The 24572-nt window shown below is 42.2% G+C and overlaps 2 protein-coding genes across 6 annotated transcripts; one reads left to right on the forward strand and one right to left on the reverse strand.

The window, feature by feature from the left end:
• Positions 1-5374, reverse strand: best1 (bestrophin 1). 2 transcript variants are annotated; one of them, XM_049573201.1, is made up of 10 exons: positions 4853-5374; positions 4260-4547; positions 3402-3496; positions 3052-3285; positions 2602-2756; positions 2404-2481; positions 1862-2014; positions 1689-1769; positions 1449-1600; positions 1-1354 (listed from the first exon to the last, which is right to left on the reverse strand). In XM_049573201.1, exons 2-10 carry the CDS (start codon positions 4409-4411, stop codon positions 259-261), a joined length of 2196 nt encoding a protein of 731 aa, XP_049429158.1. In that variant the 5' UTR covers positions 4412-4547; positions 4853-5374; the 3' UTR covers positions 1-258. The 2 variants fall into 2 exon arrangements, with proteins under 2 accessions (XP_049429158.1, XP_049429159.1); XM_049573202.1 differs by having other exon boundaries at positions 4260-5374.
• On the forward strand, positions 5371-24324 carry rab3il1 (RAB3A interacting protein (rabin3)-like 1). 4 transcript variants are annotated; one of them, XM_049573218.1, is made up of 13 exons: positions 5371-5494; positions 5836-6166; positions 12319-12502; positions 12635-12730; positions 15911-15988; positions 16246-16482; positions 16657-16776; positions 22131-22259; positions 22351-22463; positions 22699-22722; positions 23612-23711; positions 23807-23873; positions 24003-24324. In XM_049573218.1, exons 2-13 carry the CDS (start codon positions 5949-5951, stop codon positions 24086-24088), a joined length of 1452 nt encoding a protein of 483 aa, XP_049429175.1. In that variant the 5' UTR covers positions 5371-5494; positions 5836-5948; the 3' UTR covers positions 24089-24324. The 4 variants fall into 4 exon arrangements, with proteins under 4 accessions (XP_049429175.1, XP_049429176.1, XP_049429177.1 ...); XM_049573219.1 differs by lacking the exon at positions 22699-22722; XM_049573220.1 differs by lacking the exon at positions 16657-16776.
• Positions 24325-24572: the final 248 nt, after the last annotated feature.

A 24572-nucleotide genomic window follows, 5' to 3' on the forward strand; every position in this document is an offset into this window, starting at 1 on the left:
CTTGTTGAGTTCCTGAAGAAACTGGGAAGTGTTCCTTATTTTTCCTCCACATGTTGACGGTTAAATCTCATAAGGTGCTTTTTCCGTCACAAGTAGGTTAATTGTTCGATAAGAGTTCAACAGGAAAAAGGAGATTAACTCAGTGTTTGTCACAAATACTTCTCAGCTGTGTGTAGGGCTCCAGATGACTGTAATGTAACATAGATCACTTCCTGTTTGTGTGAAATGTTTTGAATGCCACATGTGATATAAAGACTGTCACACCTTGTTTTCACAGTCCTGCTCCCTCCCTCCTGCCGCCTTGTTAACCCCACCATCCACCAGAACCCCCAGCAGGTCCCCCTCAGCCAATGAGATTCCTGAATCATTGGGTGAGTTTTGCTGATTGGTTTCTTGCTGTGATGCCGCTGAAGTGGAAACTGCGTTCATGTTATTGCTCAGACCGCCGTTGGTGCCCCCGTTGCTCGCCCTCATGTTGGCGCTGAAGTTCCCATGGTTACTAAAATTAGTATGACTTGTACCATTGCAGAGACTTCCTGTTGTGCCAGCGCTGTTGGTGCTTGTTGCATTAATGCTGCTAGAGCTGCTGTTGGGATTACTGGGATTTGCTGTTGCTGCTGTGCGAGATGGGGAAGTGAACGAGAACACCCTTTCTCCTCCGCTTCCTGCCGCCCGAGCACTTGGAGGTCCGGGCTGGCTGTCAGCTGGAGGGTGGGCTTCCAGAGTGAGGCGGGGAGGTAGAGGGCGGCGGGACAGAAGGCCGTGTCCAGGTCTGAGTTTCGATATTGGGCAGAGTTCAGGTGGAGGGTCCGGGAAGGAGAAGGTTGGGGTACTTGGCATGTCACTTCCTTCACTCAGCCACGGGAAAGCAGAGGATGGCGGAGGAGGGATGTGGTTGGGGGTGTCAGGAGGCAGCAGCTGTGAGCCCAGCATTGGGTGAGCGAGGGAACTGCAGCTACGGTCCCATTCATTTTGAGCTCTTCGGGCAGGTCGAGGACGGGGGACCGCAGGGGGGACGCAGTGGATGGGTGTTTGTGGGCAGCTGTAGAAACCTGGTCTCTCATACATGGGCATGGTGGAGAAGGCATAGTCAGGATCTCGCTCGTGGTTCAAATGCTGGCGGCCTTGACTTGGAGTTGAGGGCGCTTCTGGGTGCAGGTAAAGAGGGAAGCGGCTTAGTGGAGCTCCGGGGCGGCGGCGCAGCAGAGGGACACGGGAGGAGCGGGGAAAGTTAGGGGACTGGACACCGAGGAGACGGCCCAGCCCTCCGAGCAGTGGGGTGGAGTAGTTAGCTTCCTCGTTTTCTTTGATTTGCTCCAGATTGGACTGAAACTCCATCTCCTCCTTAGGAACACTAATGTAGATTAAACAGATGGTCATAATAATGGTTAGGGGAGTATTTCTCTGTATTTAAAACTGTCTTCCAGAAAATAAAAACAATACCGAACCTGATATCCAGGGCTGAGCCCATGAAGGAGGGTTTGCGGTGTTCAGCACTGGCAGCAGTGTAGGGAGGCTGAGGTTCGGACTCATTCCAGTACATATCCCTCTCAACCAGCGGCAGGCTGTCGTACATCTCATCCACTGACAACAAGGACACCTGGGAGGCAACAGAAACCTCAGCAAGTAAAACAAGACAGCCTCTGTCTGCAGCTGGCAAAGAAGTGGCAATGAGTTTGAATCCAAACCTGTAAATTGCGATCGACGAGCCAGTTGGTTTCAAAGTCATCATCATCTTCACCAAAGGGATTTATGAGTTGCTCCGCCACCTGAGACCATGAAAGGAAAGACCAGAATACAGCTCAGATATTGACAAATCAATAACATGTCTTTTGCATCATCAGTGTGACTTGCTCTTCACCTTCAGCCAACCAACGTAGAAGAAAAACTGCAGCATGGTGAAAACAGGCAGGTAGAAGTCCACATCGTGTCCAGGGTAACCCTGAGCTGGATCCAAAAACTGACGACCAATCAGACAAGCCAGGAAGAAGCTGTAGACCGCCACTGTCGCCACCTGGTTGAAAGAGATTTGTCAGGTGTGTTTCACAACTACCTCAGAGAACAAAGTTTTGTGTGTGTGTGTGTGTGTGTGTGTGTGTGTGTTTCAATTTGATCAAACTGACTTGGTCATTTCAAAATACATGATAATTAGCAATGTTTTTTTTGACACCTAATCATTTATCAATTAAAGCTGGGGTGCTGCAGCAACCTGAATCTAGCCAGCATGAAACCGAAGCCCCAGCAAACTCTCTGTGGCTGGGGGGCTGCAGACTATGGCGGGGAGGCAGGTGAAGTTTCAAATTCTGCTGTTTTTTCCCCCAGATTTCTGCTTACCCCAGCTTAAATGAAAACTATTCAATCTGTCTGTTCTACCATCAAGGTACAGCACAGTATTATGACAACCTGAGTGTAGACAAGTGGCAGGCTGATCCAGTCGTAACCGTACAGCTTCATACACTTCGCCCGTAAAGTATTCAACTCCTGAACATGGACAAAAAGCAGGACAGGCAAAAAAGCCATTTAGAAAATGTTTCAGAGCTAAAATTGCCACAGAGATGTTCAGACTGTTTGGCATGCAGATGGGTGCACATGAAGACCTACGGTGAGAATGGCTGTGAGTGCTACGTCGTTGTTGATGCGACCTTCAGTCCGAGCCCTCAGAGCCAGGCTGACGAACCACATGCAGGGAACCCAGAACTTGTTGTGAGGAGAGCGCAGGTCCTCTAAGTGCCTCAGCTCCTCTGACGTCATCAAACCTGAGAGGCACAAACAGCATGGAAATGAAGGTATGACACAAATAGATAAAGAACATTTAAGATTTTTGTTTGTATGTGTTTAGTTCTCAGCTGTTGTATCACCAAGTAGTGATGTGCAAACCTCAGATGGAAATACACTGAGTCTGAACCTGTGTCCTGCTGGGCCACTTCACACAGTTTCTTCAGGACTTTCAAACAGTGCAAACAGAGCCAGCAGCTTTAATGCTGTGTGTGAAAAGACTGGCAGCACCAACCAACCACATTAAGTTTGGGTCTTTTCATCACCACGTCGTACCTGCCTGCACCACATGCTCCATGGTGGGAAACCTCTTGTAGACGGCTGTGCTGACGGAACGATAGATGAGCACACCAGAGAGGTTGGCATACCGCATCAGAGTTCGTCGGGTCAGCCTGGAAGCCTCGTCAGCTCCACGAACATGACCACCCACTAACGCCGCCAAGCGATCCGGCCAGGGGACATTTTCAAACTGGCCCCACCAACGGGACACGACCAAGGTGACGTAGAAACCTGACAAAAAGCAAACAAACAAAAAAAGAATTAGATCCTAACCTCCTGTGTTATTTTTGGATTAGCCATGAAATCTAAAAGTATTAAAAAAACAACAACAATCGGCTTCATCTCACCCAGCACAAAGGACACAGGGATGAGTTCGGCATAGCGGTCACAGTATATCGACAGCTTCTCGAACAGCCTCTTCTGGTCATCGTTTAACACAAACCTGGTGGAGGAAACATCTGTTACGTCCTACATTACAACTACAACACAGGCAGGTGAGCAGGTGAGTCCTGTGACTCTTTCTGGTCCAAAGCAGGTTTTGGTAGACATGGCGGCTTATTGCTCCAACTGTGACACAAAAATATTTTATGTAATAACATATTTTTCATGTTATTATGACATCGAATTAATGAATTCTAATGTTATGACATTATCTTGATTAGATATTTACTTCAAACATGTAAAAAGACATGAAATACAAACAAGAAGACAGAAAGAAAGTAATATTTACAAACACTGAAAGGCACAATGTAAAAGCAATTGTCAATGCATAGCTACTTTGATTTACACATCTGAAAATGATGGATCTTCTTATATAACAAGACTTTTCTGTTTCTGTTTGTTATGACATGGTGGAACAACTGAAGTAACAGTGGAAAACAAAATGCAGTGTGCCCTGTGTTGTTGGTAGTTACTAGGCTCTGAGGAAAAAGGAAAGCAATCATTGTCTTTGCGACAATGGCGCAAACAATAATACCACTTGGAAACACCAGTGGGGAAAAAGTTGTCTGTCTCCACTTCAGAATGTTTAGGGGGAAAAATAACTATCAGAAAATAGCCTTTATTGTTATCAGATTTTTAAAAACACCAATATCTGTATCAGCTTTAAAAAATACTGTACTTGTCAGGCTATAGTCATTCTGTCTGCAGAATGAGGACGTGAAAGATAACAATTAGAGTTGACTTTGTTTTCTGTGAGAGAGTACCTATAAACAATGCTGAAGAAGTAGTAGAGAAAAGTGAAGATGATGAGCTCTCTGTAGAGCAGTTTATAGATGCTGCCCTTCCATCGCAGGAGCAGGTGAAAGAAGGTCCCCAGACCTGCATCAGCAACCCTGCGAGAGTATGTTACTGTCATCGCTGCTTGCTTGCCAACTTGCTGGCTGACTGTGGCGTGACATGAAGGAAACCAGTGTGGCGGTGTTCTCTGTGCTTCGTCTGAGCTCAAAGTCAGCGATCAACCTGGATCTCATAGGGTCCGTGTGGTCAGAAATCTAATGACAATGTAAAAACAAAACAGCAGGGTTAGTGCTTAGTCTGCAATGCATCTGTTTGGTCTCACTAAATCAGCTGGAATAGATTTTCCATTTCCTACATGCCTAAATAGTCATTTAAAATAACATTTTATCTCATATTATAAATCTAAAATACACCTCTACATCTAAAGAGATATTTGTAAGGCTAAAACAGACACAATATTCGAGGGTCCAAAAAGGTCTACTTTATCCACTCAAACACACAGCTGTGAGGTTGTTTTTACTCACCACACAATAGAAAAACGCTTGGCTATCGTACTCACTGTGGCCCGAGATATGTGGTGGCAGCGTCCGCTGGAATGATGTTGGAGAAAGGGAAGCAGGAAAGAAAAGGAGAGCAAGGGACTCCTACACCTCCGGTCACTTGATGTGTTAATCTGTTCCAGCAACAAAGCTGCATTGTGAGGCCGGGTCCTGTTAATCTGAACAAATCTGGGGACTACAGAGCGCCCACACTGCCACAAATAGGTTGGTTAAAGTCATGAGCACTGACTGGTTGGGTTCAGATTTTGGAAATATGCCTCTGTGAAACCATTTTCTTCAAAGTTTAACACACAGGTATTTCTCTCTGCCTTCTATTGAACACACACCTTTTATCATATTTCTTGATCTCAGTAAACACCTTGAGGGGAAATTGATTATTTTCAGTTTGAAGCATCAGTCAGTATTGATTCATGGATCAGGTGAGACTGTGTCCTCCTCCCTCTGCTGGAAGAAATGTGTACAGCCAGGCTCTAACTGGCCAGAAGGTGTTAGTGATTAACCCTTCCTGTCTAACCAGGAGACCAACAGCAGGGCGAAGTGCGGACAAAGTTCAATCTTGAGATTATCAAAGCACCATTTCAGCTGTTTTTACTGATTTCTGATGCTCTGACAACAACTGGGGATCAGTTTTGAACACTTTGGTGAGTACTTTCTATGTATTTCTCTGTCCTTAAGTCATCCTGGATTAAGTCTCTCGCACTCCACATGTGTGTGTAATACTTGCATGATCCTTAACTGAGGTTGAAATTGTGTTTACACTGGATATCTCACAAAGGAGCAAATTCCTTTAGCATGACAACCTGCAAATAACAGCGTCTGAGCTCCTCTGGCTCTGCAGTGCTCAGAGAGGGAAGACGTCTGTAAGTTATTCAAACACTGTAGAGGTCATGGCTTCTCCACCGGCTACTGCAAAGCTTTGAGTCCTTTTAATCAAATGTGATTTTAAATTGTAGTATGTAACTCTTTCTTTTCTGCCTTGTAGGTGCGTGACACCCACAGGCATCAGGGCCATTAAATAAAAGCATTTAACAAACTGAATGTAACAGTGCAGACGTCTAGTTCCTGTTGAGTCTCTGCACTGCCTGAGAGAGAGACATGGATGCTTTTGAGGGGATTCACAGCGTCCAGATTTCCTCCTCTCCACCATCTTCAGCATCAGCCAGCCCAGGATATGAAGTCCTCAAAGCAGGGAGATCTGGAATAGCAGTATATTCCTCTGCTGTGTTTTTTGGGAAGCCTGATGTCCTGGGACAGCCAGCTGCCAGACACAAGTGCAGCAGGGAACCTGAGGAGGAGGGCTGTGTTGTTGGACGGTGAGTGTCAGAAAAGATGAGCTAGATCAAAGGTGATTTTAAGGATGTTTCCCAAAGTGTAGTGTTGGATGATTTCACTCCATAAATGCTGTCACAATGGCAGTATTTAAAGGATACAAATGCTTCACTCTCTAGCATATTGGTGTCCCCATCACCTACAGAAGAGACTTAATGTTAATGTTGCACGGTTATCAAACAACAGAACTCTTCTCATATCCGCTTTGATTAAACACAATGCCAATCTCAACTTATACCCATCATGAAGTTTGAGCCCTTTAGGTGATGTGTGTGACCATCACTTTAAAGTAGCAGTCGGGGGTCAAGTCAAACGATTACATATGCAAACTAGCAAACAGACGTCTATATTTAGTCACTAGTTTTAACCACTCCAACAATACATGCTATAATCTGAGGCTTGTTTTGCATGTAAAGTCTTATTCTGCATCACAGCCAGCAGACAAATGTAGTGAGGAGAATCCATGCAGCACATTCACAGACAACGCACACACTCAGTCTGGGGGCTGACTGCGGGGTCAGATTAGGACGTGTTTTGATTTTATTTTTGCCTTTATTAGAGGGGGCAGTAGAGAGCTGACAGGAAATGAGGGAAAGGAGAGAAATGAAGGATGATATGAAACAAAAGTCCCTCGCTGAAGTCAGAGAACTGAAGGGACGTTGAGTTTATGCAGTCAGTCTTAAACCCCTCAGTCACCAGCAAGTTGCAAACTTCCTTAGGTGTTTGACGTGTATTTGTAGAGTGCGGGGGCAGCTGGATTACCATGGGAGGGGAATTTGCATTGAGACCCTTTGTGTGTTAAGCAGAGAGCACGGTGAGGAAGGTGTATAGTTATTCCTGTCTGATGGCATATACAGTGTTACGGTCAGGGAGGTCTGTACACTCGCCATACCTCAGACAGTTTTGATTAGAGGTGGGACTATTCGAGATTTTGTAATCCGTGTTGACATGATATTACCTCACATCCAACACTTGTCCCTTTTTCCCATAGACAACAAAGACACTTGAAACAAGAGTACAGCCCAATTTCAAAAGGTCCAGTGTGGAGGATTTGGGGGGATATATTAGCAGAAATGGAATATATTATAATTTGCATGTTTTCATTTTTGTATAATCACTATAATCCTACAGTAGCCCAGAATGGACAAACTAGATAGGCCATTTGCATTTTCACATCGGCCACCGTAGTTAGCAGCCCCTAAGCAACAAACGTGTCAGAAAACTATGTTTTTTTAAAACATAAAACTGCTTTATTCAGTGTTTTTACCAGTTTAAATCACCAGGTCTGTTTGTTTTGGAGAGGAAGAGACCTCTGTGGATAATTAAGCTCCTGGTAAAAACCTCCTGAACAAAGAACGCTGAAGGAATTCTAACCAAGAAAAGTTTCAGCTGGTTGCAATTTGTATGTGATCCTCACCGCTAGATGTCACACTGCTCTTACACACTGCTCCTTTAAATTAAAATTATTTTTTTAGTGTCTCATATATTTTATGTTTTAAAGAATTCAACTAGGATATGTATCGTGCTGGACATTTTACAGCTGTAAAACAATTATGTCATAGTTTGGTGGACAAAGCGCATAGAGTGTTTAGACATCTTATTTCATGGTAAATGGATAAATCTTTGCTTATATTTGATTATTGTTAAATTCACATCCACACAACATGCTTTATTTAGTTTTGATTATTTCATGCATGATGATAGGACTACAGCTTTTGATTTTGACATGCATTGTCATGGAATTAGCTTGAAAATGTTAAAAAAAGCAAATACATTTATGTGATGGCTAATACTCTGCAAGGCTGGGCTACCAGTTGCGCAAAAGTGTAAACTAAGATTAGGCTTCAATGTGTGTTATTTGGCTTGTGCTTCAATTGAAACTTTTATCAACTGACATGATAAGAGACTAAAGGTTGGTCCTGCTTTATTACTCTACCTAGCAGGACTGCGCAATGTTAAAAAAAAAATCAAATTGCAATTATTCTGACAGATATTTCGATTGTGGTATGAGCTGTGATACAGGTGGTAATTTTTGCATTTCATTTTTACTAAAAAATATATATAAATGATGATGATGTGATTTTTGCTGGGGACTGTACCAAAAAAGCATGTCCCAAAATTGCAGGTCCTACGATTTGGATATTGCACTCATGCACTCATATCATGTTGCGATTTCAATAACTGTTCGATTAATAGTGCAGCCCTACTATGAAGATGCCTGCCTTGAGAATGTTACCTCTCTCAGTGACAGCTTCCAGGCTACGACACATTGTTGGGAACATGCTGGCTAATTAACATTAATTTTTGCTTGGCTCATTGTTAGCTGGTAACTAGCTTCTAGCGGTCTGGACCACCCTGCAGAAGGATGGATGGCGAGGCATTCAAATGCCGTTCTCCAACAATGTTTTTATTGCAGTCTTTGTCACAAAACAACAAACATGGCCCTCTCATGAAGTCTAACAATAACCCCAAGCTTATCTAGACACTTGATTCTGTTGACTTTCATCACAATTTGCTGCATGCGTCTTCACCATGACATCCTGAGAGAGCTGCTTCCCTCCACACACACACACACACACACACACACAGTGGAGCACACACACCCTCACAGGTTACCCACAAGGCCACCACCCTTCAGGGGATAAAGAGTGAGCCGGTAACAGGAGTGTCCCCCTGTACGTTTTAAGGCCTTAATTATTTCGGTATTGTGTATATATATTGCACACAATGAATATGTCTAATCAGATTATCATAGAGCAAAAAAGTAAAGAAAAACTATACACATTGCACAGAGAGTAGGAGACATGGAGGCTTCATTGGGGTCCAGCACCCCATTGTTGCCCTGGGCCTCCCTGCAGGAAAATCAGGCCATGACACTCCACCTTGAAGTTCACTGAGCAATGTTTGAGCTCCAAATCCCAAGTTTTCTTTAGAGGTAACTGTTAAAGATCCACACATAGATAAAGAGCTAACCATATGAGTTGTCAGTGTGACTGTACATGATGTTAGCTTGGGTGAGGCGGTCTGCTCTGCTGGCTCCACACCGGGTTTGTCGGTCAGGGCGTTGGGAGTGGATGCGCTGTCATGTGACCGGTGAGGAGAAAGAGTCAGAAACGGAGCAGGGACACTCGTTTTTCTTGCCTGGAAATCACGACACGGGGATGAGAAGAAAAACAGTGAAGGATATGGCTGGAAAAGTGATATTAAAGTCGGCGTTACACTTTTAAATCGTTGTTTTGTCACCATCAGACGGCTGCTGCTGCTGTTGTGGGCTGTCTACGTCAGCGTCCGCATTCCTCCGCTGATTTAAAACGGCTGAGATTAGTTTAACTGAAACCAGCTAACGTTAGCTCGGATAGTCCCGTAAATGTTGATTTAACCACAACTGGAGGACACTGGAGGGGAGAAGCTGACCGACACATACACAGGGTGGGAGGTTTGCTGTTGTCCTGGACACTGACAGGGTAAGGGCGGATACTGAGGGGGAAACCTCTCCGTATTAAAAAGTTGGGGATGTTAGCTAACAGCTAGCAAGCTAAAAGTACGGTTAATGTTTGTGGGTTACGTTAGCTTTGAGTTTGGGCATGGACTCTGTGGGAAAATGACACAACATTTAATCTCCATTGATTTGGGACTGTAATGCTGTAGTAGAGGGTGTAAAGCTGTGGTCCGTGGTCCCTCGGAGGTCTGTTTGTTAACTCAGGTGTTTTCACTGACCAAACCAAAGGAAGCTGTACCTCAGTGAGACAATGATTCATCATTAGAGGTTATTTTAATGTTGTCAGACACAAAGCTGAAGTGGGAACCGTTTTAACTAACTTAATGTTGAAATGTAACTGAAGAGTTGCTCTTAATTACAACCTAATGTTTTAAACATATCAATTAAATGTTGAACAGATTTTGCATCCTAATCCTTTTATATAGTAAATAAGACATGAGTTTATTAGGTATAACTAGCTAAAAGTAATGCAAACTTGTAATTAACTTTTGCACATCCCAGATCAATATTTTGCATGTCCTGCACAGAACTGTACAGCTCTCTAATTTTTAAAGTTATATTGCACACTGTTGTCATAGTATCTTCTTCATATTTCTCGAATAATTTTTCCTTTTCCATATTTATGTTCTTAATGTTTGTGGTACTTTGCCTTTATCTATATGTCCTCTTTTTTTTTTTAGTAGATTTTATAGTAGTATTTAACACTAACAATACTCAAACCGGGGCATAATAAATACAGGACAGAAGGAAAAGAAAAACAGAAAAAGATGACGTCAAAAACAAAAAATAAATAAATAAAAATAATAGTAATAATAATGATGATTAAAAAGCACAACATAAATTCAGTTCAATTTAATTTTATTTATCACAATTTGCCTCAGAGGACTTTACAGCATACAACAACACTCTGTCCTTTGAACCCTCACAGCGGATAAGGAAAACCCCCCCAAAAAACACACACAGCTAGAGAAAAATCAGTACAATTGTGCACCAGTTTGTAATGTGTCCACATGAAGGTTGAGGCAGAGAGCTGGGATCCATGGAGTAAAGACCATGAGTGGTCAGTAAAAGTCCAACAGAAATGTAGTGTCCTGGTAGATCGAAGCACAGTGTGCAGTCCAATGCAAGGAAGTAGTCCTATGTGATTAGTCAGCTTGACTCCTCATCTTTTTGATGTGTTCAATAAAAGGCCCCCAAATTTTAGAACACGTGATGAGGGAGTTAGACAGAGTGTCGGGAGTTTCTTCAAGATGTAGATGTCATTTAACCATTTTGTAATGTAAGGAGGGGAGGCAGATTTACATTCTTGCAACATAACTCATTTTGCTATGACTATACCAAATGTAAGACTTTTCTTTATGTCCTCTTGATAACACAAAAGCTGCAATGCTTTATAGGTTAGTTGTCAACTATTAAATTAATTGCCAACTAATTTGATTAGCAATTAGTTTCAGTTGTAAAAAAAATTCCAGTCCAGCTACTTAAATGTGAATATTTTCAGGTTTCTTTGCTCCTCTATGACTATAAACGAAATATTTTTTGGGTTGTGGACAAAACAAGACGTTTGAGAATATTGTTTTGGGTTTTGGGAAACACTGATTGACATTTTTTATCATATCCTGATGTTTTATAGACCAAACAGCTAATCAGTTATCAACAGAATAATCGACTATGAGAAGTACTGAGTACGATAACCATCTCAGAAAATATCCCGGTTTCAATCATAGTATTACAGAATTTATATTAATATCAGTCAGAATGACTCTTAAAGGCATGAAAATGGAAGGGTTATTTTTTGGTTTAACAAATGTTTTATTGCTATAATTGAATCTTGAAACTATTTTGTTAATGGAAGTATGTGTTAAAAGTCTCGTCTTACAAAATAACTAAAATAAAGGGGAGATCCAGTTGCTTTTTTTTTTCAGTAACTTAGATAAGCAAATGTACACGGCATGACAACCGTCAACTTTTATATCACCGTATACCTTGAAACCAGTAAATCGCTGCAACCCTAGTTGAAGCCTTACCAAACACCATGGCTAAATCCTTGTAAATGGAAAAACTAGTCGGTAATAAATCTTAATTCTGATTATAATACAGTCTCAACAGCCCTGCAACAAATCCTTTGACCAGCGAATTATCTGGGTTGATGAATTGTCTATCACGATATTGTAGATATCAGATTTTTCAATACAAAACTACAGCCTCTCCAAAAGTGAATATAACCATAGTCGGTAGGATTTATTAGTTTTAGCTACGTATAACAAATAAACAACAGAGAGTATTTTAGTATTGGATTTTTTATGATGATCATATCTATTTTACCCATATCACCCAGTCCTACATGAAAATGATGACGTAGTGGTTTTTATGCTCCTTACTTGCTGTTTCCAAAACTGAAATTAATCTATTGTAAGGGACAGTGTACAGTATTTAATGTAAAAACTGCAATTTAATGTTTTTGTGCTGAAGTTATCTTAAAAGCTTATAAATGTCTGCAGTCAACAGGACAGGCAGATTGTCCTTTCATCAACCCTATATCCTAGTGTGTTTTTATAACAACCCAGTTTAAGGATCAGGCACAAAATCTTGTTGTTCCTCACTAACAATACTGTTTATACTTCTGCTTGTGTGAAGGTTGGTAGACCTGGATCCAGAGCCAAAGTCCAGAGTGGAGGGAGGAGGCCAGGCTGGGCCCACGTCAGGCAGAGACCATGGCGACCTCTCCCGGCTTCGTAGCTCCTCACTGGAGATCAGAGAGAAAGAAATCCGAGAGAAGGGCTCGGAGATCCTCAGGGAACAGCTGGATGCTGCAAAGAGGGTGTTGTAACCTACTTAATGCTAACACACACAGACACACAAAGCATTGTGTGACCTGGAAAAAAAAGAGTTGACAATGCAAATGTCCTTCCTTGTTGAATGTAATTGTGACCTCTTCTCCTACACATTTCAGGAACTGAAACTGAAGGACAAAGAGTGTGAGCGTCTGTCGCAGGTCAGGAATCAGCTGGAGCAGGAGCTGGAGGAGCTCACTGCCAGTCTGTTTGAGGTACGCATTAATCTTTGCTCTCTGCTGACGGCACTGTCATTGACACTTTTGACCTTGATGATGAGCGAAGTGATGCATTATGAATCTTAAATTTCACAATTTACTTTGCAGAGAAAACATTTACTGCAAGTTTGACACTGTAATATTTCAGCTTTCCCACTGTAGGGAAACAACATACTTTAGGATGAGGGTTCACTAAACCCCTGTAGCTGGAATAGCTTTAATCTGCACATATCAACATTTTACGATGATATCAGTGGATCAAATCAGATCAAATGACTGTGTGTGATGTGAAAGGAGTTGCTCAAGTGATGAACCCACAGAGAATTTGTGCTCCTCTCAGCTCTACAGAGAGTTTTAGCCTCCTGTAGCTCATATTTTTGGTTTTCTGGCGCCAGAGTTGCAATTATTGTTTTTATTGCCACTTAATCGATCAATAAAACATCAGAAAATAGTGAAAATATTCATCATGGCTTTTCAGATGTCTGTTGTCTAATGGTCAAAGGGTCCTGACACACTAAGCCAACGGCTGGCTGTTGGTCAATGCCGGGGCGTCGCTGAGTGTCTGTCACCCTGGTTTTTGCGGTGTGTCCTGGACCGCTGGCTCTAGTTCGTCCTTGTCAGCTTTTTTTTTTGGCTGATTCAGCACGATGCCTTTCAGTGAATGAAATCACTCTGATCTGCAGTTCAGCTCAGTGCACATGAAGAGAAACGGAAGTGAGGAAAGCAAACAAAGTCAAGAGGGCGTGAGATCATAACAAACTTGTTATATTAGGAAAGATGATAGTTTTAGCCTCCGCAGATGTAGTTCATAACTGTTTGTTTTATTGTTCGCTGGCCACAGTAAATGCAATTTGTTCTTTCAACATCACGTTGTATTGTTAACGTGCTAAGTGGCTAACTAGCATTTTGAATCTGTCCTGTTGGTCTTCTGGTTTCCTTTTTTGACTGACGAATACAAACTACTGCTGCTAAGAGTTATTTCCTCTTACGCAGGTGCAGAACATATGTATTGGTTTGCTGTTGGATCTAGTCTTTGCGGTGTGTTCATGTGCAACTTTCTGGCCTAGACCCAAGCGACATGAGGAGATGTGACAGTCTGCCTACGTTGCCACTAGTTCCTTGATGTCTGTTTGGTGTGTCTGGGCCTTACAACCCAGATATCCTCAATTTACAATGATATGAAATTGAAAAAGCACCACATCCTTACTTTTGGAAATCTGGAACTAGTTAATGTTTGTTTTATTTGATTTGTTTGCACATTACAAAATATCTATTATAACATATACAGTACAGGCCAAAAGTTTGGACACACCTTCTCATTCAATGCGTTTTCTTTATTTTCATGACTATTTACATTGTAGATTCTCACTGAAGGCATCAAAACTATGAATGAACACATGTGGAGTTATGTACTTAACAAAAAAAGGTGAAATAACTGAAAACATGTTTTATATTCTGGTTTCTTCAAAATAGCCACCCTTTGCTCTGATTACTGCTTTGCACATTCTTGGCATTCTCTCCATGAGCTTCAAGAGGTAGTCACCTGAAATGGTTTTCCAACAGTCTTGAAGGAGTTCCCAGAGGTGTTTAGCACTTGTTGGCCCCTTTGCCTTCACTCTGCGGTCCAGCTCACCCCAAACCATCTCGATTGGGTTCAGGTCCGGTGACTGTGGAGGCCAGGTCATCTGCCGCAGCACTCCATCACTCTCCTTCTTGGTCAAATAGCCCTTACACAGCCTGGATTTGTGTTTGGGGTCATTGTCCTGTTGAAAAATAAATGATCGTCCAACTAAACGCAAACCGGATGGGATGGCATGTCGCTGCAGGATGCTGTGGTAGCCATGCTGGTTCAGTGTGCCTTCAATTTTGAATAAATCCCCAACAGTGTCACCAGCAAAACACCCCCACACCATCACACCTCCTCCTCCATGCTTCACAGTGGGAACCAGGCATGTGGAATCCATCCGTTCACCTTTTCTGCGTCTCACAAAGACACGGCGGTTGGAACCAAAGGTCTCAAATTTGGACTCATCAGACCAAAGCACAGATTTCCACTGGTCTAATGTCCATTCCTTGTGTTTCTTGGCCCAAACAAATCTCTTCTGCTTGTTGCCTCTCCTTAGCAGTGGTTTCCTAGTAGCTATTTGACCATGAAGGCCTGATTCGCGCAGTCTCCTCTTAACAGTTGTTCTAGAGATGTGTCTGCTGCTAGAACTGTGTGTGGCATTCATCTGGTCTCTGATCTGAGCTGCTGTTAACTTGTGATTTCTGAGGCTGGTGACTCGGATGAACTTATCCTCAGAAGCAGAGGTGACTCTTGGTCTTCCTTTCCTGGGTCGGTCCTCATGTGTGCCAGTTTCGTTGTAGCGCTTGATGGTTTTTGCGACTCCACTTGGGGACACATTTAAAGTTTTTGCAATTTTCCGGACTGACTGACCTTCATTTCTTAAAGTAATGATGGCCACTCGTTTTTCTTTAGTTAGCTGATTGGTTCTTGCCATAATATGAATTTTAACAGTTGTCCAATAGGGCTGTCGGCTGTGTATTAACCTGACTTCTGCACAACACAACTGATGGTCCCAACCCCATTGATAAAGCAAGAAATTCCACTAATTAACCCTGATAAGGCACACCTGTGAAGTGGAAACCATTTCAGGTGACTACCTCTTGAAGCTCATGGAGAGAATGCCAAGAGTGTGCAAAGCAGTAATCAGAGCAAAGGGTGGCTATTTTGAAGAAACTAGAATATAAAACATGTTTTCAGTTATTTCACCTTTTTTTGTTAAGTACATAACTCCACATGTGTTCATTCATAGTTTTGATGCCTTCAGTGAGAATCTACAATGTAAATAGTCATGAAAATAAACAAAACGCATTGAATGAGAAGGTGTGTCCAAACTTTTGGCCTGTACTGTACATATGTACACAAAGACATTCACTCATATACAAGCACACTTTTACCAGCACATACTCAGATACATGACGTTAAAGTAAACACAGGCTTGTTCTATGTTGTTGTGACATTGTTGATGTTGTGTGTTAGCTTGTTTTGCTGCCTCAAGTGTCACAAATCACTTACTACTGCTTTAACCTTTTAACAGATTTACCGTACACCTCAAAACCATATTTAGACAGACAACAGACCTTTTGTTAATGTGTCAATCTTCATCACAACAGGAAGCTCACAAGATGGTGCATGAAGCTAACGTCAAACAAGCAGCAGCGGAGAAACAACTGAAGGAGGCTCAGGGAAAGGTGTGTGATGTTGTTTCTCTGTTTCTGTGCTGCAGTTAAATCTTAAGGTGATGTTTCATGTGCTGAGTGATTCTCATGACCCTTTGTATCTTTAAAATTCCTTCACAGCAGCTGAACTATTTTTGAACTGAGCTGATTTGTCTTTAAAATCGGCAGCTGCTATTCTAAGGTTTTATTGATGTCAGATTTTCCTTCCATCATGAGATTTTGTCTCTTTGCCAATTTTTTTCTCTACTTCTTCTGTTTCTGGCTCCCAGATTGATGTTCTGCAAGCAGAGGTGACTGCGCTCAAGACTCTGGTGTTGACATCTACACCTTCTTCACCAAACCGCCAGCTGCATCCACAGCTGCAGACTTCAGGAACCAGGGGAGCGTACAAACATGTTGGGGGTCATTCTCGCAATAAGAGCGCAAGCGGTGGCTTTCCATCCCCACCTGGAAAACCAGAACCCTCTTCAGTTTCCATTCAGCCTGCAGCCAAAGAAGACCGAGAGGTAACCTGACTGAAGTTTGTAGATTTTACTCTCTTCTCCTTTGTGTATTTCTCTGTTTCTTCCTTCCCGTTTTCAGTCACTTGTTTCTCAAGTTCTCTTTGCTTTGTCCTTTCTCTCAGTACTAACATCTCCTTGACTTGTTCTTCCTCTCTGTCTCTGGTGTTCCTCTCTCAGCCTGCTGTTCCTGCTCTCCTCTCTCTGATACTCTGCCTGGTTCCTGGCCAGTCTGTCAGTGCGACCTTTGACCGTTACTGGCAGGAGCGGGGGGAGGGGCTGGGCACTGACAGCAGACAGGTAACGGCATCCCTTCGATCGGGCCTCATAAGTCTTCCAGATTTAGCTGCTGGCAGATGGATCTGTTTTCTGTAATTGTTTTTATGCTTTTACAGGACAATGAGCGCATTATTTCTGCCCCAGAGTACAAAGTGACAATAATACACCGTATCTCTTGGGTGAAAAGTATTGTCAGTCTGAGAGGATCAGTCTCTTGTTGGGCAGAAAGATATAAACTAAATGTGTTGCTTCTGTTTTCACTGTGGCTTTAAGACTTGATGTTAATTTTTGAACATATGGTTGAGAAGCCAGTGTCAAGCTTTTCAATGTTACTGGCTTCTGACTAGTTAGGGAAAAAGTTGGTTGTAACATTTGACTCTGAAAACATGATGGTGGCTCTCTAGTGGCAGTTGTGAGGATGCAACAGGGAAAGAAGCCACACTTTGAAGATTCAGGGAAGTGCAGGTAGAAAAGTAAATACATCATAACATCACGCCTTTCTCTCTCTCTGCCTCTGAGTACACCCCCACAAAGCCGGTGGCATGTCTGTAGACTCTCAGTCTTGTTCTTGCACTTGTGTCTTTTAAAGTCGTGTTGTCTGCCTCTCTTCAATTGCATTGATTTTGTTTTAGCATGTGCATTGAGCGTTGAAGCCAGGGACATGTTGGACGATAATAAATCAGAAATACTGCATATTTACTTAAGATGACTAACATTTCAGCTGGTGTTTAAGGATTATCAGTACCAATGATTTAATGAGAATTTAAAAAGGTGCTGGATGATAAAGATTATGATTATGTCAGTCTGGAGCAGCCGACAGACTAAAAAAACACTGGAAAATATTCTAGCCCTAAGTCTAGTTAGCATAGCGCTGTTGACAGATAATATAAACTGACAAAAATTAAATCTCTCCTTCAGTTCTTGCTGAGGTCCAGACAACCTGTGTTGACCATGTCACCCCAACCATTTTCTCATGCCCTTGTTAATAGGCTAGTGACAAACTGTCAAAAAGGGCTTTAGTTTTTGAGATACCCCTACCGGAGGTTGAACAAAACCTAACAATGTTTTTCCTCATCTCTAAGGTCTCCCATATATGAAATGGATTCTTAGGTTTAAATATTTTACTGCAAACATTGTTAAATTGATACATATTGTTATACACCCCAAACCTAAAAAAGAACCAAAATATAGCCTGGCCATATAGGAGTTAAGACATATAAACTCATGTAGATTAAGAACACAAGCTCTGACAGCTTTGAAACTTGACATAATTGTGGTCAGGAAGTTGCTTCACCTACTAGAAAAACCTGGATGTGAATATCTTGATGTGTGTAACATACAGAGACCCATGAACACTTGCCTAAAATAAGCGGAAATGCAAAAAAAAGAATATCTATGCAGAATGTTCTCATTTACTTTGTAGTTGCTTGGCCAGGGATTGTCATAGAAACACATATGATGGCTTGTTGGAAAGGTGGGGCTGTGCTCAATCCAGCGGTGCCAAATATGTGAATATAACATGCATAGTCAGTGTGTTATATCACTAAATGTATGAAGTGTCCCAAATGAAGGAAAGTGAAACATTGACATAATTAAGTCTCCAAAGCCCATTATACAACAGTTAGTTCCAGCCCTGCAATCTGATTGGTGGAGAGACAGTAAAACCAGTAAAAAACCAGACAGTAAAAAAAATGAGGACCCAGCTTCAAAGGACAATCTGTGCGTGATCGCAATCTGCCATAATCTTATTGCACAGAGCTGTCATATCCATACGCCAATCACACTGAGACTTGCCATTTTGATTCATCATGAGTTTGGTAGTAAGACACTCATCGATGAGCTCAGTGCAATGGGGCACTGTGTTTCCTATACAGAGGTTAGGCACTTCCTCGCGTCTGTGGCAGCAGACCAGATATCAAGGACAGAGTGGTGTCTACATCCCAAATGGCCTCACTGGAGTCACTGAACATGGAATTGTTGATGCAACCATCAACGACTTTGATCAAAATGAAGACGCTCTGGATAGGAAGCATACAACCCATGCTATGGTTTCTGTTGTGTTCCGAAGAGGCCACGTCTCCACAGCAGATAAATGCCAAGCAAGAGTTCCAGAGAGGTCCCTCACCACCTTAAAGACGTTCGACATGGATGGAGATGAACTTTACAGGTATATTTTGTGCATTCTTTTTTCTCTGAAATCTGTTGTCATGTTATGGTATTTGCTCTGTCACATGAACTGCTCAAATTAATGGGTGGGCAGAGTATTCAATATCAGTGCATGTCGGGAGGTTTTAGAGTGTTCTGATTTGATATTTAATGCTTGTGATCAATTTAACCTTGTGATCATATACAAGCTTATCCTCCCATTTCAACTGTGATTACAGATACATCAAATCTACAAAGCAACCAGAACCACCTGAACTTCCCCAGCCTGAGTTACTGCACACAAACACAACAGTCTCTAAAGCAGCTGAAGACAGAGATCTGGTATTGAAGCTGGCCCAAAATGTTAGGGAAAATCAGCAGCAGGTCCCTGCATGGTCTGCATTCAATGCCTTCAGGAAAGATTTGTCCCAGTTTGTACAATTGCTCAGAAGCTTGAAGCAGCTCTTTGTGAGTGTTTACCTGCATGCCACGACCTCACAGGTTGTGATACCACAAGTAGTTTGTACGGAATTGGGAAGACCACTGCCTTCTCAAGACTGAAGAACCATCTGACTGAGCTAAAGGAAATGGCCATGTTTGGACTGTCTGAAAGCCTAGAAGAAGCTTTGCTTGTGGCAAGACAGTATGCCCTCCTCCTGTATGGCCAAAAGAAAAAGGAGAATGGCCGTCCTTGCACCAACCTAGATGAGCTGAGGTACACACTAGCATCTACCACAGATTCATCGGCAGCAAATCTACCCCCAACAGAAGATGCCTTCCAGCAACATGTGTTAAGAGCCTTATACCAAACAGCAGTGTGGCATCACAGCCACCTGGCTAAGCCTCATCTCTGGAACCCAGTTGGTAGAGGATGGAGGCTCAGAGAAGATGGGTCAGTTGAACCTACCATGTTCCAGAAGGCACCAGCACCTAAAGAAGTTAGAGACATCACCCACCTGTATTTTAAAGATGGAAAGTGCAATGACACAAGCAAATGCCAGTGTCTTTCAGTGGGCTTGACATGCGCTGAATTTGTTCTTGCTCTTTCCCAGACTGCCCAAATATGACCCACTTTGTCACTGAAGATAATGTGGATGAGTGACAGTGAGGACTACACAGCCCATGAAAAACACCAGCCAAAGAGCTAGAGTTTAGTGTGAGGAGAGGGGTCATTCCTCCTCAAAGTGTTTTGTTTATAGTTTTATTAAAAGGATCATCAAGGCCAAACTACAATCCAGTCTCCTTGTCGCCTTCTTGTCTCCCTTCAATTTCAATCTTTGTTTCCATAGGAACTATATAGTAAAAGGTGTCATATGAACCTACCATTTATGAAATGCATCATACATATAGGCAGCACTAACCTCAAGTGACTTACTTAGTTTGCAGTAACACTGAATTGGTCAACATTCTTCTCACCATTGACAATTAAGCAAGGGAGTGATGTGCCTACGACCGAATCACAGCCATGACGATATCACAGTATAACATCACGAGCTCGAGTGTGATATTGCTTTTATACAATAGTTCAACAGTTAAATAAGCAAGGCTGATTAAGAAATGTTGAAAAATGAGGACAAAATAGATCAATTAAGCATTTTATTTGTCTTCCGCCAACAAAAATAGTTCCCTCAGGACTCCGCTGTCACCGTTGCTATGTAATGCAGATATGGTGCGCCAGGCACTTACTCTTTATACACATTTATCTGCACATTTCCATTAATTGTGCAGCCGGTGAAATAAGTCTCTGGTGACTGCATGGTGGACTGTCGCTTCACAGGCACAGCCGACTCTGCCTTCTGATCTGACAGTATGTTGCTTTTCTCCAAGTCATTGAGCTCCGCTGATGAAACACTGGCAAACCTGGATGTGTGCTCAGATGGATTCAGCTTCTCCTCTCCCTCATCTTCCTCTGATGACCATTCATAGTTCAATTCAAAACTTATTTTAGGAAATAAATCCATATTTTTGGCTGTTTGACAGTGGATGAAATAATTAGCCTACAACGCAACTGCTGACTTAAGTGACACTAACAGTCAGTTTTGATTTGATTGTTGATGGCAATCAGCTGTGAGGCGGAGTGATACATACACAGTGAAATAACCGTGATGTTGTACTCCAATATCATCACGGTTTTACTGTCTCTCCACCAATCAGATTGCAGGGCTGGAACTAACTGTTGTATAATGGGCTTTGGAGACTTAATTATGTCAATGTTTCACTTTCCTTCATTTGGGACACTTCATACATTTAGTGATATAACACACTGACTATGCATGTTATATTCACATATTTGGTACCGCTGGATTCAGCACAGCCCCACCTTTCCAACATATGTGTTTCTATGACAATCCCTGGCCAAGCAACTACAAAGTAAATGAGAACATTCTGCATAGATATTCTTTTTTTGCATTTCCGCTTATTTTAGGCAAGTGTTCATGGGTCTCTGTATGTTACACACATCAAGATATTCACATCCAGGTTTTTCTAGTAGGTGAAGCAACTTCCTGACCACAATTATGTCAAGTTTCAAAGCTGTCAGAGCTTGTGTTCTTAATCTACATGAGTTTATATGTCTTAACTCCTATATGGCCAGGCTATATTTTGGTTCTTTTTTAGGTTTGGGGTGTATAACAATATGTATCAATTTAACAATGTTTGCAGTAAAATATTTAAACCTAAGAATCCATTTCATATATGGGAGACCTTAGAGATGAGGAAAAACATTGTTAGGTTTTGTTCAACCTCCGGTAGGGGTATCTCAAATTTCTGGGGGCATTGTCACTAGCCTATAAGCCTTCTGCTTTTGTTTTTCTTACTGCAAAGCATGATTACGATTAACACAGGTTGTCTCACCACGTCACTCTCTGCTTTTTTTCCATTTGCTTCTCAGTGAGATCATGTGAGGTGGTGCATTCATGCTTCCTCTGAACGATAATCGTAATAATATCCTGTAGTAGTGTGTGTATGTTTGAGATTAGAGAGAAGCACGTGTGAAGTTACTCCTTATTTTCGTGATGCAGCCCGATTTCAAACTCAGTTAGGATTTTAAATCTTGTGTAGTCTGAGCTCAGCTTTAGCCAGTTCTTCTGTCTCTATTTTAAAAATGTGATTTTTATCTTGTCATTTTTAAGCCACTGTAATTTAACTGGGTTATTTAGGATGGGGGACTGTAGCTGCTTGTAGTTGATGCATCATGTCTGTCGTGTGTGTGATGATTTTTCTCTTTGCAGATGGACTCTGTTCTGTACGCAGAGTTTTTGATGTGGAAGGAGAACCCAAGTGTTGAGCGCTCCTCTGCCTTCCTGAGTCGCATCTACAGAGAAGACATCGGACCCTGCCTCTCCTTCACAAGATCGGAGGTCAGAATCTCACTTCACATAAACACAACTGTGTTTTCTGTATTTGAATATTTAAAGTGACCTTAACATTACTGATTACTGTTGTCCACAGCTGTCGCAGCTGGTGCAGAGTGCAGTGGAAAACAACTCTTTGACTATTGAGCCTGTGGCCATGTCAGCGTTACCGATGGTTAAAGCCTCAGCTATTGAGTGTGGCGGCCCAAAGTGAGTTATCACGTCTACACATTAACTATCATCCTGTCCTCTCTTTCACCATTCACTGTTAAACAATAGCTTAGTCAGCACTGAAACTCCACTCTTCTTTGGTTTGAATTCCCCCCTGATGATTAGTGGGCGTAGCTGAAGGTTTTTCATTGTCTCACCACGTATCTGAGAAGGGTTTTATCAGCGGGCACATTTCTAATCACTGTCTGATTTAAAAAAATCTTTTTTTTCCCAGTGGCTTTAGGGCAGCAATAGAGACGTAAGTCCTCTCGGGAACAATCACCTGTTCAGCTTTTCACTAACTCAAAATACTGTGGCATGAAATGAAGTCTGCCTATACAGACGTCTGAAAACAAATCTGATGTTCTGCATGTGTTTGGATTTATATTAATGAACCTTTTCCTCTTCCAGTGACTAACTTTCTCTGATTGTGCACTACTGTTTTTTTTTTGTGCCGTATCTTTACTAAAATGTATTTGTACCTGGAATGTGATCTCACTCTATAAAGGAACAGTGTGCAGGACTTGGAGGCATCTATCAGTGAGGGTTGCAGATTGCAACCAGCTGAAACTTCTCCCAGTTAGAATTCCTTCATTGTTTATCGTTCAGGAGGTTTTTGCTGGGAGCCAAGTTATCTGCAGAGGTTTCTTCCCTTTCCAAAACAAACAAACCAGGTGATTTAAACCGGTAAAAACATTCATTAAAGCAGTTTTATGAAACAAATCAGTGTTTTTGTGGTGCCCTCTTTGTGGAGGAGATACTAACTACGGTGGCCGGCGCAAAAAATTGGATGGCCCTAACTAGAGCTAGTGTCGATTTGTTCATTTTGGGCTACTATAGAAACATGGCGGTGCAACATGGTGATCTCTGTGGACAAGGACCTGCTCCCTATGTCGATATAAACGACTAATTTCTTTGGTAATGAAAACATGATTCTTCTTTTCAGGTGATTATACACTCAAGGAAACTTACTGTATTACATTTCCGCCAATATATCCCCCTAAATCCTACACACTGACCCTTTAAGTCTTAAATTTCATTGTGAGTAATGCCTGATGGGATGTTATTTGTGTTTGCTGTGATAAACCAGTGACCTTGTGTATCCACGTCTTGTAGCTGTAACTGTCTGACAGCTGATCTATTTGTAGAAAATGCGCGTTAAGTGGCATGTCTCGCCTCTGCCGACATCGCATCAAACTCGGCGACAAGGGGAGCTACTATTACATCTCTCCTTCCAGCCGAGCACGGGTAACTATGACTGAATCTCTGCCTTGATTAGACACACTGCTGTTACTCCTGAAGTGTAGCGTTCATGTGACCTTGTCCTTATTTCACCTTTCTAGATTACAGCTGTTTGCAATTTTTTTACTTACATCCGCTACATTCAGCAGGGCCTGGTGAGACACGATGGTAAGTTAAGTCTTATGTATTATATTATTTGCTTAGTATGAGTCTGTTTGCCTCTTCTGCTTCTTGCTTTGCCAAGTTTTTTCCCAGGCAGCTGACATGTTTTATCTTTTGTTGTTGTCTTTCTTCCAGCGGAGCAGATGTTCTGGGAGGTGATGCGTCTCCGCAGAGAGATGACTGTGGCCAAGTTAGGTTTCTACCTCACTGACCAGGGCTAGAGGACCGGACAGCCCACTGAAACACTCGTCAGGACGGCACGATCTCCGCACCTTGATTATTTATGGTCAGGGTTAAACTGTGGTAACAAACAGATCCTGGATCTGTTTTTGTAGCAGAGGAGGTACAGCAGTAGCGCTGCAGCAGAGGTCGATCAACAAGGGAAGCAGAAAATGTTCCACTTTTATGCAATAAGACAAAACATTCAACCAGCACAGCTACAAAGAAGTCAAAATAACACAGATTTAAAGATAGTGTTGTTCCCACAGATATGTAACATATATATTTTTCCGTTATACTGCAGGCCTTCAGTAATTCTCTCCACTGGTGAGGAGAAGTGTTTGTTTCCGTTTCTGAACCTCCCCGGTGGAGAACACACAACTTCTAACATTAATACAAATAGACTCTACGTGTCACGTTTCAGGTGTTAGTCTGTTGAAGATGAGCACAATGCATGAAAGCAGTGTAGAGAGTTTAGTCGGTCTC

Source organism: Epinephelus fuscoguttatus, linkage group LG4, assembly GCF_011397635.1.
Source record: "Epinephelus fuscoguttatus linkage group LG4, E.fuscoguttatus.final_Chr_v1".
Taxonomy (NCBI): Eukaryota; Metazoa; Chordata; class Actinopteri; order Perciformes; family Serranidae; genus Epinephelus; species Epinephelus fuscoguttatus.

Excerpts from the sequence above, each read along its gene's own strand:
- rab3il1 (XM_049573218.1), top strand. The coding sequence starts at position 5,949 with ATGGATGCTTTTGAGGGGATTCACAGCGTCCAGATTTCCTCCTCTCCA. Across the intron at positions 12,731-15,910 it reads TCACTGCCAGTCTGTTTGAG|GAAGCTCACAAGATGGTGCA; the intron begins GTACGCATTAAT and ends TCATCACAACAG. Across the intron at positions 22,260-22,350 it reads TCTCCTTCACAAGATCGGAG|CTGTCGCAGCTGGTGCAGAG; the intron begins GTCAGAATCTCA and ends TGTTGTCCACAG.
- best1 (XM_049573201.1), bottom strand. The coding sequence starts at position 4,411 with ATGACAGTAACATACTCTCGCAGGGTTGCTGATGCAGGTCTGGGGACC. Across the intron at positions 2,015-2,403 it reads TGCCACTTGTCTACACTCAG|GTGGCGACAGTGGCGGTCTA; the intron begins GTTGTCATAATA and ends TCTTTCAACCAG. Across the intron at positions 1,770-1,861 it reads TCTACGTTGGTTGGCTGAAG|GTGGCGGAGCAACTCATAAA; the intron begins GTGAAGAGCAAG and ends TCATGGTCTCAG.